The 15,000-nt window shown below is 44.1% G+C and overlaps 1 protein-coding gene across 3 annotated transcripts in view; it reads left to right on the top strand.

The window, feature by feature from the left end:
• mpp2b (MAGUK p55 scaffold protein 2b) overlaps positions 1-15,000 on the top strand; it is a 76,286-nt gene that overhangs the window by 39,678 nt on the left and 21,608 nt on the right. Inside the window, exons 1-2 of one of the 3 annotated variants that reach the window (XM_054749109.2) lie at positions 5,057-5,350; positions 14,770-14,870. In XM_054749109.2, coding sequence (XP_054605084.1) covers positions 5,260-5,350; positions 14,770-14,870 — 192 coding nt within the window. In that variant the 5' untranslated portion in view covers positions 5,057-5,259. Of the gene's footprint in view, positions 1-5,056; positions 5,351-14,769; positions 14,871-15,000 lie in introns of those variants that run through there. The other 2 variants (XM_015963490.3, XM_015963491.3) reach the window with 2 other exon arrangements.

Raw genomic sequence — 15,000 nt, 5'->3', positions numbered from 1 at the left:
ACTGACATTCCTTTATTTTACCACACAAATTACTCTCAGGAGGCAGACTAAGCAGGAGCAACATGGCAGACTGACCTGTTGCTGGTCTCAGTTAATTTTGCTCCATGACTTCATTTCCCACGTTCCGCCAGGCTACGCTTTCCGATGTGGGGCTCATCCTGTTCAATACAAAGCAGTGCTTGAAGTGGAAAAACATTAGTGCTGGTACTCCCCTTTGAAAAATATCGGGGGGTCCATTTAAATTTACAACTTAAGCACAGATTAAATGAGCCTCTTTCAAAAATGGAAGAGGCATTTTGCAAACACACCCCCATTTTCTTAATGCAAAGTCATCTGTGAGGTCATCTGATGCTGTGTTACTTCTGAGCTGAGCTGGTGACAGCCAGGACTACTATAGATGAGCCTCGGGTTGAGAAGCTTCACTCAGCAGAGGCAGCTGCAACCGCAAATCCATCATACTAGCAGATTAAGATTTATTTTGGTCTAAATGGGAAGTTACACAATGAAGCTAATGTAGATGTGACTACAACTAATGATATGATTGTAATACAACATGAAATCATCTCTCTCTCTCTGTGTCTCACTAGACAGACAGATTTAGGCCAATGGGTGTTTTCCTACATATTTATAAATACACCAATAATATTAATAACATTGATAGCGTGGATTTAGGGCTGGGCGATATGGACCAAAACTTATATCTCAATATATTTTAGCTGAATTCCGATATACGATATATATCTTGATATTTTTCCTCCTGTACAATGTTTACAAGTTAACTCACTTCAAGCTGTCTTGAGAAATTATACATAAATCAGTAGATTAAATGAATAAAAATTTATTGATTATTGTCAAACTTTAACCTTAGTGCCCATTCTCTACCAGTCTGAGTTTTAGAAACACCGGTACAGCTGTCTGCTAACACACACACACACACACACACACACACACACACACACACACACACACACACACACACACACACACACACACACACACACACACACACACACACACACACACACACACAGTTGAGAGCTAGAGGTGTATCAAATGTCCCACAGGCACTTTATTATATATTTATAATTTATCTCGTCTCGTCTCGTCTCGTCTTCCTCCGCTTATCCGGGTCCGGGTCGCGGGGGCAGCATCCCAACTAGGGAGCTCCAGGCCGTCCTCTCCCCGGCCTTGTCCACCAGCTCCTCCGGCAGGACCCCAAGGCGTTCCCGGACCAGATTGGAGATGTAACCTCTCCAACGTGTCCTGGGTCGACCCGGGGGCCTTCTGCCGGCAGGACATGCCCGAAACACCTCCCCGGGGAGGCGTCCAGGAGGCATCCTGACCAGATGCCCAAACCACCTCAACTGGCTCCTTTCGATCCGGAGGAGCAGCGGTTCTACTCCGAGTCCCTCCCGAATGTCCGAGCTCCTCACCCTATCTCTAAGGCTGAGCCCGGCCACCCTACGGAGGAAACTCATTTCAGCCGCTTGTATCCGCGATCTCGTTCTTTCGGTCATTACCCAAAGCTCATGACCATAGGTGAGGATTGGGACGTAGATTGACCGGTAAATCGAGAGCCTGGCTTTCTGGCTCAGCTCCCTCTTCCCCACGACAGATCGGCTCAGCGTCCGCATCACTGCAGACGCCGAACCAATCCGCCTGTCGATCTCCCGATCCCTCCTACCCTCACTCGTGAACAAGACCCCGAGATACTTAAACTCCTCCACTTGAGGTAGGACCTCTCCCCCGACCCGGAGGTGGCAAGCCACCCTTTTCCGGTCGAGAACCATGGTCTCAGATTTGGAGGTGCTGATCCTCATCCCAGCCGCTTCACATTCGGCCGCGAACCTACCCAGCAAGAGCTGAAGGTCAGAGCTGGATGAAGCTAGGAGGACCACATCATCCGCAAAAAGCAGAGACGAGATTCTCCTGCCACCAAACTCGACACACTCCACACCACGGCTGCGTCTAGAAATTCTGTCCATAAAAGTGATGAACAGAACCGGTGACAAAGGGCAGCCCTGGTGGAGTCCAACCCTCACTGGGAACAGGTCCGACTTACTACCGGCTATGCGGACCAAACTCACGCTCCTCTGGTAAAGGGACTGAATGGCCCTTAACAGAAAGCCACCCACCCCATACTCCTGGAGCGTCCCCCACAGGGTGCCCCTGGGGACACGGTCATAAGCCTTCTCCAAATCCACAAAGCACATGTGGATTGGTTGGGCAAACTCCCATGCCCCCTCCATCACCCTTGCAAGGGTATAGAGCTGGTCCACAGTTCCACGGCCAGGACGAAAACCACATTGCTCCTCCTCTATCTGAGATTCAACTATCGATCGGACCCTCCTCTCCAGTACCTTGGAGTAGACCTTTCCAGGGAGGCTGAGGAGTGTGATCCCCCTATAGTTGGAACACACCCTCAGGTCACCCTTCTTAAAGATGGGGACCACCACCCCGGTCTGCCACTCCCTAGGAACTGCCCCCGATGACCACGCAATGTTGTAGAGACGTGTCAACCATGACAGCCCTACAACATCCATTGCCTTGAGATACCCAGGACGAACCTCATCCGCCCCCGGGGCTCCGCCGCTGTGTAGTTGTTTGACTACCTCAGCAACTTCTGCCCCCGAGATCGGACAGTCCATCCCCAGGCCTCCCAGCTCTGGTTCCTCCTCGGAATGCGCATTGGTGGGATTGAGGAGCTCCTCAAAGTATTCCTTCCACCGTCCGACTATAGCCTCAGTTGACGTCAGCAGCTCCCCATCCCCACTGTAAACAGTGTGAGCGAGTTGCTGCCTTCCTCTCCTGAGGCGCCGGACAGTTTGCCAGAACCTCTTTGGAGCCGATCGATAGTATTATATTGTATTTATAATTTATGTAATATTATTTAAATTTCATCTAGAGATGGGCCATATCATTTATTTCTTGTCCAGAGAAAAATAAATCTATCATGTTAAACTAAATGTATGATGATGTAATTGCATCTACTGAAGATCACATGGGTCACACACCGTGGAGCTAACAAGGCAAACATGGCTGGAGTCTAACAGTATTGGCTCATATCAGCGATTATACTGTAATATATATAATATATATACATACATTTATGTTGTAATTTTATTATTACAATATTATTATTATTATTTTAATTTGTAATATTTTTATTGTAATTTAGATGTATTTAATGGATTTATGTGTAGCACATTTGGTGTTGTTAAAGTTATTTCTTATGAATGCCCTGATACCAAGAGTAGGATTAGGTATTGATCTGATACCGTGTCCAGGTACATGTCCTGTCTTGTAGGACAGTATTTACAATTCAGATGGGATGAAAAAGACAGGATCATATCACTTTTATGTGACAATGAAGATACCAGTCTTGATCTAAATGGTAAATGGCCTGCATTTGATATAGCGCCTTCTAGAGTCCTGGAACCCCCCAAGGCGCTTTACAACACAATCAGTCATTCACCCATTCACACACACATTCACACACTGGTGGGGATGAGCCACAATGTAGCCACAGCTGCCCTGGGGCGTACTGACAGAGGCGAGGCTGCCGAGCACTGGCGCCACCGGTCCCTCCGACCACCACCAGCAGGCAATGTGGGTTAAGTGTCTTGCCCAAGGACACAACGACAGCGACAGACTGAGCGGGTCTCGAACCTGCGACCTTCCGATTGCGAGGCGAGCACTTAACTCCTGTGCCACCATAGCCCCTATCTAGATTATCTTAGACTCCCGCTAGTGAGGGACTATTTTTCTGCTACTGCTTTTGAAAGAGTATCAAATCAAAATCAAATCAAAGATACTTTATTAATCCCAGAGGGAAATTAGTTAATTTTTTTCTTAATAAGGCAAAATTAGCATATGAAATTATGCATTTTTTCTCCTGTTATGTCAAACCCATACCTAACTAGGTTTTAGGTTGATTGCTAGTGTCTGAGCATTTTAACATCATAGTGTTTTTAAAGTAATAGTTGGAAATAATGAATAGAGTCTTCCGGCTCTTGGAGAGTACAGACGCTTTTTTCCTCCTCTCCTCCCTATCTTATCCCCAAGACTCTTTGTCTGTCTTTGTGTGCACAGCGCTTCTGCATTTTTTCTGGAAACTGGAAATTATAAAAAATGGACCTGGTCAGCTGGTCTCTCAACAGGATTGACAAAATTTTTTCAACGATGAGAACGGGAGAAGGGGCCCCCGGGTGCCCCTCCGGGACATATCCAGTTGGGCATATCATGGACTCCTGGAAACAGTGGAACCTGATCTTTCTCTCTCAATTGTCTGTAGAGGATTCTGAAGAAGTCTGGATATTCATGGTGATGGTGTCAGGTTTCCTGCTTTTTGGCCTGGGAGGTTACCTGATTTACGGGAAAATTAACGAGCTGTCGAGGAATGTTGGCTCTTTCCTGGAGCTCAGGGATGGATTACACCGCGCTGTGAGTGCACAGACTCATGTAATTGTCGAGATGAGTCGTAAGCTTGGAACTTTGGCTGAGATTCATGCTTTGGCACAAAAGATGGATGCTATCTAGAAGCGAGTGGATGAATCAGCATGGATTGGGATGGATTAATTTACGCCATTATTGGATTTTGAGAGGTTGAGGACCAATGGTACCCACAAACCCGGCTCTCTTTCCGGTCTGAGTACTCTGCTGGGCCCCCTAGTGGAATCCTCCAGTACTACATGCAGTGCCATGCTGTGTAGCAGCAAGTATGTGAACAGAGACGCAGCCTGCTGCCTGCACCAGTGCGAGGTTGAACAGCACGTATGTTCTGGCTATAACTGCAAAATAAAGCAAAAACAACTTACCCGTAACAAATTTGCATAATTTTCCCTCTTAATGCAGATTCTACCCCATCGCCCCACAGTCCCATTCTCTGCCATCTCTCCCAGTTTAACCCTGCTAAGAAACCTGTAGAGAAAATGTACCTGCCTTATTCTCTTCCTCCTCCTCAAGAAGCACAATACTTCCTCCTCTTGCTCGCCCACCCCACATCCTTTCTTTACTCAAGCTCCCAGCTTGCTCCCGTTACCTTTTCATTCATGCAGAGGAGGCGGCGCTCAGCCAGGCGCAGCTTCTACACATTCATGTCAAGAGCAGGTAGAGAGGAGGTCGAGAGCGAGGAGCTGTTTTGGCAGGAGGAGGAGAGAATCGGTGACAGTGAGACAAGATCCCTCAGACCGCGTCTCCTACCACCACTGGGTTGTGTTACTGTGAGTGTGTGTGCCCGGTAGTGAGGTGTTGTTCAGCATGGCTGGCAGCCCATTTGGAAGGCTCTCTCTGGGGGACGGCGACTCAGCCAACTCCTTGGAGGGAAAGGATATGAAGCTGGATGCAGAAGGTAAGAACAGAGGCTCCTACCTGCCGGCTGATGGCTCTGAAAACTAATACATGCTAGAAACCTTTGTCAAATTTCCAAGTAGAGGCTTCCTTTTAAGCTGGTGCTTGGGTGACGCTTTGAATTTGCATTGCACCTGCACCTGAAGGACCAGTGTGATGAATACAAGCAGAGACGGATTAGGACTGAGGGTAGCATGAGATGCACTGGAATGTGAGACAGCACACAGAACGACTGATGTAAAAATACACCAAGATGCTGAGAAAACCACTCATAACAGGTATAAGAGTAGCTCAGATTAAACCAGAAAAGGAACTAATGATTTAAAGAAGAGGAAAACAAGTCTACATATGTCTGTGTGAATGATCATATTTGTTTGTAAGCATGGGAAGTTCCCATATACCCCATGCATAATGCATAGTTCTCATTCATATTGGATGGTGTTGCATTCCTCAGAATAATGTAAGAGCTTTGACGAGCCATGGGGGTGCCTAAGTCCATAAACTCATGCGTTCACAGATTCCTTTGGATGCCATCTGCAGGGGTCGGAGTAAAAATGCTACGTGATGCTGTCGGGCTAAACGAGACAAGCATACAAGCATCATCACTCCCAAGGCCACTGCGTACCATTTAGGATAGTGTTGCTAAACATGCTCTGCTTTGTAGTGTAGCTTGACAGGACAGCAGTGACAGCTATGAGGAAATCACCTTAAACTGTCTACCAGTTCAGTGTGAGTGAGTTGGATAAAGATTGGGAGAAGTGTGTATTCAGGGTGTGTAAGTTGGGATCAGCTAAGAGCACGTTTAAACTCACAGCCTTTGTGTTGCTCTCGTTCTCAGGGCCTTTCTGGCCCTGAAAGCCTGATTCAGTCAGGGGAACTAATGAAGCGGTGTTCAAACCCAGATGATGGATTATTGAGCGCCGTGCGTTAGTGGGGCTGGTTGTCAAAGGTAATCGCACGCTTTCAAGAGAATTGAACAATTTAATTCTGTTCTGGCTGAGGAGTGTTTGATAATGTGGCGACACTTGCAGTTATGTCATTCGCATCACACCTTGGTGGTCTTGACTGTCATATGCTGCTGGATGGAGAGTGTGTGTTGAGTAAAAGTTACTAAAGATGATGAACTTTGCTGTGCGAGTTGACAGGGTTCAGGGTGAGTGTCGCCAAGCAGATGAGGTGAACTAGTGGCTGCTGTCGATTTGCAAAATGTCAGCTGGTGCAACAAGCGTCATCTCCAGGGTGATCATCATCAAAAAGCATGTTTTTCTTTATCAGCATCCATAAGGCAGTTCTTCCAGCCTGACTAATGGATTTGCAAAAACATTTCAAGTTGTAGTTTGAAGGAATTCTTCGGATATTTTGAAATGTGTTTGTAAAAGTTATGAATCCTTATTTTGTTTGCTATAAATAGCATCATGAATGACCTCAGCTTGGAGAAAGGTCCTCCAGGAGAATCTAATGCAGGGGTAGGAAACGCCGGTCCTAGAGAGCTGCTGTCCAGCACGTTTTAGCATTTTCTCAGATTCAACACACCTGATTTTAATCAGCAGGTGATTGACAGGCATCTACAGAGCCTGATGAGCTGCTGAGCAGGGAAACAACTAAAACATGCTGGATAGTGGCTCTCCAGGACCACGGTTCCCTACACCTGAGCTAAAGGCTTGTCTGAACTCAACTAAAACCACTGCACCAGGAGTTCTTATGAACGGTGATTATGGATCTTACCATTGTTGTCTCTCTTATTTACTTGAAATGTGTTTTATAAACATTTAGCAAGCAGCTAGAGGCAACAAGAGTTTCCCCAAATGATCACCGAGGGGTTTGAGACTGAAAGCTTTCTGGTAGAAAATGATTAACCTAGTCCTTTTAGCAATGACGTGTATCATGTAAATGTTCATGATTTAACATTTGCATGAACTACTGTGACTTTTAGGAGATTGGATCTGCTTTACCATGGCAACAGCACTCTTGTGTGTTGGCAGAGCTTAGATGAACTCTTTAATCCTATTTCTCCATACAGAGGCTGTTCATGAAGCTATTTACAACAGGTAGGAAATTAATTATTTAGAACGCTGACAGAGAAACAGTGTGAGCTGCCTCTCTTTTACTCTTATTCAAATCAATGTTTGAAAAGTCACCATCTGTGTTTGTGCCCCACCCCGTCTCCAAACTGCTGAGAGTTTCAGCTCTGCAACAGCAAAACTGTCTTTATATGACCGGCTTCTTGGCATCACAAAATTCTCCAATCGATTCCTAGTCGGGGTTATTCAAGTAGCAGTCCTCTCAGGCTTCACTGAACAAATACGTTCATCAAATCCGCTGACAACTGTCGTCAGTTTGGAGTGAGCAGAGGCTTAAACATGAGCTTCAGGTCACTCCGACTGAGAACTCCAACAACTCCAACAGAGTCAGGCAGAATCACAATGTTTCCATGTGAAACGTTTTCCATATGAGCATCATGGGACTGCAGCCTGATTTATGTGATCAGAGCATCCTCCTAACTTATCCTCATAAACCAGTTTGTGTGAAGACAGGGTTGATTTAATAATCGTGAATTTATCACAGGTAAAGCAGCTCAACTGTGTGCTGCATTTCTTTTAATGGATACTTTGCAGCGTTGTCTGCATTAACAAAGGGCTTCAGGTTGGAAAGAATCATGTATCTCCTAATTTAGAGGCGAATTCATCTTTTTCTTCTGCTATAAATAAATCATCAGGTCTGATCCACACCACAGACTATCATCTTTTATATGTTTTACTGTAATACTGAACAGACCTATACCCACCACTCTAAATGTGCAGTTCTGGCTGTTCCAGAGCTTTAAAACTGTAATGATGATTGTTTTCGGACACGTTCAAGGTCAATCAGTGTTGCAAAGGATTTCATTAAATCAAAGAAACAAACTTGGTTTGTCGCAGCTGAAGTGTAGCTCTGATTTTACTGTTGTGAAGAGACAATGTGTAGTTTTACCATTAATCTCTGGAATTATCCATCCAAATGTTGTAATGAATCAAATGATGCCCTGTTGTTGAACAATGTTAGCGGCTTCGTAACATATAACCATCAAAATCAGTAGCCTGGCCTGCCAGACTCGTCCTCTGTTTAGGTCTACACAGAGAACTAGTCTGATTACTCACAGGCAGAGAGGCACACAAGGGGCGGGACTAGCCAGCTCAAACATAACCAATCAGAAAAATGGCAGAAATGCGTGCTGTGATGCTGTAGTTTTTTTAGCTGTGGTCAAAAATGCCGTCTGGCGACGCTTGTGACACCATCTTCGTTGTTTATGAGAAACTGAGGGTCAAGGTGTGTGACGTATGCTGCTCAGTGCTAATTGGCTCGATTAGAATTCTCTGGGGGTGGGGTCATTTCTGTCATGTTGAGAGTGGAGTGGAGATGAAGGACCATGTGCAGAGCTGTCCAGTTGGGATTGGAGCCTCCAGGATGCATGTTGGTGGCAAGAAGAGAAAAGAGACCAAAGCAAAGGCTTACTGTTCATTTTTGTAGGGAAAGCAAGAAAAGAACAAATAGTTGTTTTCATTCTATTATTTTAGGAGCGTAAGTTAATTGTGAATACTAAAAAGGTCACAAACTTAGGTTTCAACTTTCTACAGTTTCCTAATAAGTTGAGCTGCCCAGATGGTTCTTCCATCCCAGGAACTGGAAGCAGAGAGAGTCGTCTGCTGTTGTTTGTTTTAATGCTCCCCGAGGACTCGACGTGGAGAAACAACACAACCGCTTCTCCCACATCTCCCCTTCCATGTGCCCGCCTCCCTCAGCTCCCCTGTGCATCTTCTCCCATGTTTATCCAACCTCTGCTCCATAGCAACAGAGCAACCTTCACTAAGTGTCGGCTAAGAGGTTCGTGCACCCTGCCATGCTCTAACCACAAACACTATCGGGTCAGATTGTCTGGCTGCATTTGTGACATTGAGTTTAATTGTAACCCTCCTTTGGGGCGAACAGGCTCTCAGATGAGCCTTTCACACAAAAAACTACCTTTAATTTAATTTTCATGTAATTACATGCTGTCTGCCATCATCGGGAAATAGAAAAAGTCATTTGTGGTTCACTGAGAGTTGATGCAGAAAGCTAAAACATGCTAAAAATCTCTGTTTTTCATGCAGCATCTTTCAGTTGTAATCTTCTTCCTTCAGATGCGACTCCATCTCCGTATGAAATTGCAGGACATGTAGGTCAAGTCTGTCTGCACACCTGCTCTCTCTTTGTGCTCTTGAGTCTTCACCTGCAGGATGAAAGTTCTCAAACGATATCGAGTTTCTCCATGTCGGATAGGCAATTCAGACCCAGTCAAGTGAAAAATGACTTTCGTCTCACCTGTAAAGGCAAAGTGGATGAAAAGTAAATCCAGGCATGCTATTACGCAAATACAACTTTACGGCGGATATTAGGCGTGAGCAGAAGGAAGATAAAGACTGTTAGCGATGAGGAAAAATTGTAGTTTGACTCTTGCTGTTCAGGGAAGATTGCTTTCACGCCGCTGGTGAACAAGATGAAATATTCCACCCGAGTGCTAAAAGGGACGCTATGAAGTTTAAAAACAGGGAAATAAAGATTGTGTCGCAATCTGACTTCTCTTAGTTTTGCTTCTGAAAACAGAAGGTAGCATCTGATTGTAAACTGTTATGGATGCTTATATAAAAATTAAAAAACGAGAGCCAAGGAGGTCAAACTTGATTTTTAATAATCTTTTCCTCTAATAGACTGGTGAAGGTCGCACTAATACTCTCCACCTTCTGTCTAAATAAGTTAACATCTAGCTCCTGGTGTGGTGATGATTAATATCCAGAGTTCACGCATTTAAAGGATATTTAGCAACTTTTTAATATTTTTACACCGTTTTCTTGAGCCAGTAGGTGCTAAAATGACCCTTTACAGCAGGGGTGTTGAACTCAAATTCACACTGGGCCAAAATGAAAAACTGGGATGAAGTCGTGGGCCAAACTCAATATTTTTTAAAAAGTGACAGTAAATGTGCACATTTTCCTTAATCTACAGATATGAACGGTTGAACCTTTTCATTTGGAAAGAAAATTATTTTTGCAGTAACACTGAATGTGGAATAACCAAATTACACACGAGCAAGTCGATTTTAAATAAAGCGCATCAGTGGTATTCCTTACTTATGTGTCAATTAATTTAAAATATTTTATTTTTTAAAATCTGTATATATTCAGCATTTCTTCTTATTTGTTTATCTTTTGAATCTTTTAAGTGTTTCTATTTTATGTTCTCTTGTTTATTCTTTATTTTTTACTCTCCTTTGTTGCTCCTGTAATGAATGTTATTGCTGCTGAGACACCAAGCTTTCCCCACTGAGGGACGATAAAGGGATTTTCTATTTTATTTCTATTCTATTCTTCTATCTGTAATCTTTCCTGTTTTTAAGTAGGTGAAATCTTTTTTCACAGGCCAACAACATAAATAAAAAATAGTAATTCTCTTAAATGAAAATGCAATATCTCACCTATTAACTTTCATGCTTTGGAGCAGAAAAGGTTAATAAAACCAAAATAATTCAATCCCAGTTTTCTCCACTCTGATTTCCTGTGATGCTCACCTGTTCCAGCCAGACCTGCACCTGTGGGGTTGGGCTCTGAGCTGAGGAAGGAGTTCATCAGTGAGAAACAGTTGTTCACACAGGTTTGTGCTGCTGGACTTGGAGAGCATCTGGACCACACAGTTGTGTCGGGGAGGGGGATAAAAGCTGCAGCAGCCACAGAGTCATAGTGACTTGAGAGTGTCGCTAAACTGGAGTTAAACCATCTCGGTCTGGAAGTTGGTCGGTGCGTCTTCTATTTCAGCCTCAAACAGATTACTGAGCTGTTAAAATCCATTTCTGGCCTTCAAAGTTCAAAATGGCTGAGTAAAGTCGGTGCTCAGTAAGAGGAGTGTTTTCAGTTTGTCCGAGGCAGAGGAGGTAACACTGCAGATACTGATGCTAGTAGCATGGACGCTAATGACTGTAAAGACATACCGGTTTTTCTCCTTGAAGCATCACATGTTCCATCTTTGTTGAAATACCTTCCTTCTGCATCAATCTTTCTCTTCCTGGACATTTTGGGATGATGTGTGGACATTTATTTTCACTTGTTGCATTAATTAAACATGGAAGTGGATACACTGCGACCTTGTGGCAAGTCAATGCACTGGGAACACAATCACCATGCATTATGGGAAATGTAGTTAATAGCCAATATGTGCTTTGAAGAGGCATAGACCTATTTTAAGACACTTGAATCTCTCGCAGGCCACATAAAATGATGTGACAGGCCACATTTGGCCCGCGGGCCTTGTGTCTGACACGTGCTTTACAGGGTTAATGAAAGGCCACCCAGCTCCTATCGCCCCCTTGTGGCCAGAATATTCCACTTGCAACTTCAGAAATGCTGGTACGGTCTGTTGGGATTTTGAAAAAATGCTTACATACCAGGCGCTGCAGTCTGCTTCCAGCAGATTTCCTGCATGTTTAGATCATCAACACAACTAATTTGTTTAATTAGTAATGAATCACTCCTGTAGAGGAAGGCTGGGGAGACATTTCAGCTGTAAGGTGTTAAGGTTATTAAGGTTTTGCCTTTGGTTCTACAAATGGACACTAGGGGGTGCTAAAAGCAAGCCAAAATGCCTAATCTCCGTTTAAAGTGCGAGAAACACATAAATCATCTTTTCTTTTGCTGATAACCTGTATAGATTAGGGTTAGGGTAAGAGAGCGCTCATGGGGGGTTGACGGGGGTTCTGCTAATCATTGCCTCAGTGCTGCTCTCTCTGCCCTCCGGGCGATGCCTTTTTCCCTGGTATTTTTCTACCAGGAAGTCTGGTTGAAATAAGTCTCCACCCATGGTGTTACTCCTACTTTAAAGAAACTGCTCCTTAGGTTATTGTCAGAAATCCTTCTGGCCTTAAAGCATCCAGATGGAATATCAGGATCAGTACTTTCATCAGAAACCTGCCACATCTGGCCCTATAGACCCCTTGATGCATGATGTCATGTGCACAGGTTTTTGGGTCTTCACAAGGGATCAAATGATGAGATGAGAAAGGTGGACACTAGTTGTGACATATGTCATATGATGTCAGTGTGTTTTGCCCTCAATCTGCCAAGGAACATTTGAGTTTAAACAGGGGTGGTGGGTGGGTGTTAATTAGAAGGACAAAAAATAAAATCAGAGACTCTTGCTAAGTGAAATGTGACCAAATAATATTAATAATCAGTTTTGTCATTTTGTTTTATGTGGTGTTAAGTGATTTTCTGCATGGTGCTAAATATTGAGTTTAATTATTCAGCCATAGAAAACAAAGCAAAACCTTCAGAGAGCATCCTTCTGGTTGTTGTTAATATTGTTACATTCCAGTAGTCCCAGTCCGCGGGACATGCTTTCACGCCGTGTTCTCCAGCTGCTGCAGAAACATGAAAAACCACTCACTTCATCTTGAGCTTTCACCTCAGCAGAGATATAAATCCTCCACACAGGACTTGGTAAAGCTGAGACCAACCCAGTGGTGTTGTGGGGGCAACAACATCAGCGAGCAGTTGTGGTGATTAAACAGAATTATGCAGCACCTGTAAACCCAGCCTGCTGCTCTGATCATTTTTGCTAGGCATGAAATCGGGCAGCTCTCCAGCTGAGTGAAATCTAGAGGGAGACCAGAAGAAAGAGGAGAAGAAGAATCATGTTGTCATAGTTTAATCCACTTTTCATAATCAGTGTTAGGATAGACGACACACTGGGTGATGACTGATGTGGGAGATCTCATTAGGGATCTTATTTTTAGCATACTCCCAAAATGGTAAGTCTTTGCTGTTTATAACATTCCAAATATATTTGAAATGCTTTCAAAATCCAAGTTACGTACTGAAGAACGATTATTGTTTGTGCATACACCATCTTATTTAGTGGGACTGAAGCTGACTATTGAGAATCATTCTTGTGCTGCAAGTGTGAATCCAGTTTTATTTAATACCAGAGGAAACAGGAAGTGGTGCAACCCTTTAAACAAGGCTTCACTCCAGGGATAGTTTTATTTTTGGCAGCTACAGTAATGTGCAAACATTTAAGGCAGGTGTGAACAAATGCTTTCAGAAATATCAGTAATGATTGTTTATTTTTTATCTATTTACAAAATGCTCTTGACTTAGGCTACTGCCCCACGACCCAACTCCGGATAAGCGGATGAAAATTGATGGATGGATAGATACAAAATGCAAAGTGAGTGACCCCAAACATACGTCCAAAGTCATCAGAACTGTCTTCAGTGTAAAGAAGAACCAGAAGTCGTGAACGTGATGGTCCGGCCCCCACAGAGGCCTGATCTCGGCACCATGGAGTCATGGGATCACATGAAGAGACAGAAGGACGTGAAGAAGCCTACATCCACAGAAAATCGGTAGTTAGTTCTCCAGATGTTTGGAACAACCTTCAACACCTGTGTTCAAGTGTAGCTAAAACCAAGACAACAAAACCTTCAGACACGACCTTTTAACTCCAGACGAAAGCAGGATCGGTTTTTAGGATTCTGTGGGGCCTTTTCAGGAGATGAGTCCTATAAAGTTGGTCATTGGCTGTAGCGTTGGACCACCACTACGTCTTTGTCATAAACATTAAGGGTGCTGTATTGTTAGCTCGGACGACTTCACCGTCTGTTATGTAAATTACAGCAGACAAATTCTCCGCATTAACAAGAAAGCCTTCTCTCCTGATAGTCGTGTCTGCTCTGGTGGTGGATCCGCTCGCTGAGTCATATTTAGAGTCTGGAGATAGTCTTTGAAGCCGGACTCAAACCTGTCTGACCTTCATTGAGTTGTTGACACCGCCTGGCTCGTGCTCATTGATTGGTTGTCCTTTTGAGTAATGAGGTGGGTTTGATTTCACATCTTGGAGGTAAAGGTGCATGCGTGCCTTTGTGAGTTTATCTGTGAGGCTGATTCATGTGCCTGAAAAACATTGTCAACGTCTCCTGCTGACTGATGAAATAATAATGGTGCTGAAAGATGATGCTGTAAACCGAAGAAAAGTGTTTAAATGTTTGTTCTAATGGCAGCTTCAGCAGCTGTGTTATTGTTGTGTGTGTGTGTGTGTGTGTGTGTGTGTGTGTGTGTGTGTGTGTGTGTGTGTGTGTGTGTGTGTGTGTGTGTGTGTGTGTGTGGGTGTGTGTGTGTGTGTGTGTGTGTGTGTGTGGGTGTGTGTGTGGGTGTGTGTGTGTGGGAGGGAAGGAGTAAGTTGGGAGTTATGGGAGAGAGATACTGTGAGTCTGGCAGACTTATGACTGACAGAGATAAAATTGCTTGGGAAAGGAAATGATGCAGCTCCCCTCGTGCTTCTGCAATAAATGCATTTTCTGTTTCCTAACTTTTAAATAAGTCTGTTAGAATAATAACTTCCCTGGTTTGTGTGCAGCCATGCACCAGGCTCTGGACACACTGAGTGACAGCACGAGCTCCACCACAGCCAACGACCTGGATCTCCTCTTCCTCAAAGGCATCATGGAGAGCCCAGTGGTGAGAAACATTTACAGCTTTACACACACACACACACACACACACACACACACACACACACACACACACACACACACACACACACACACACACGGATAAATACATCCTAGAATACATAAAGGTTATCCAG

This window comes from Nothobranchius furzeri, chromosome 16 (genome assembly GCF_043380555.1).
Source record: "Nothobranchius furzeri strain GRZ-AD chromosome 16, NfurGRZ-RIMD1, whole genome shotgun sequence".
Taxonomy (NCBI): Eukaryota; Metazoa; Chordata; class Actinopteri; order Cyprinodontiformes; family Nothobranchiidae; genus Nothobranchius; species Nothobranchius furzeri.
This window is presented reverse-complemented; position numbering and strand designations above follow the sequence as displayed.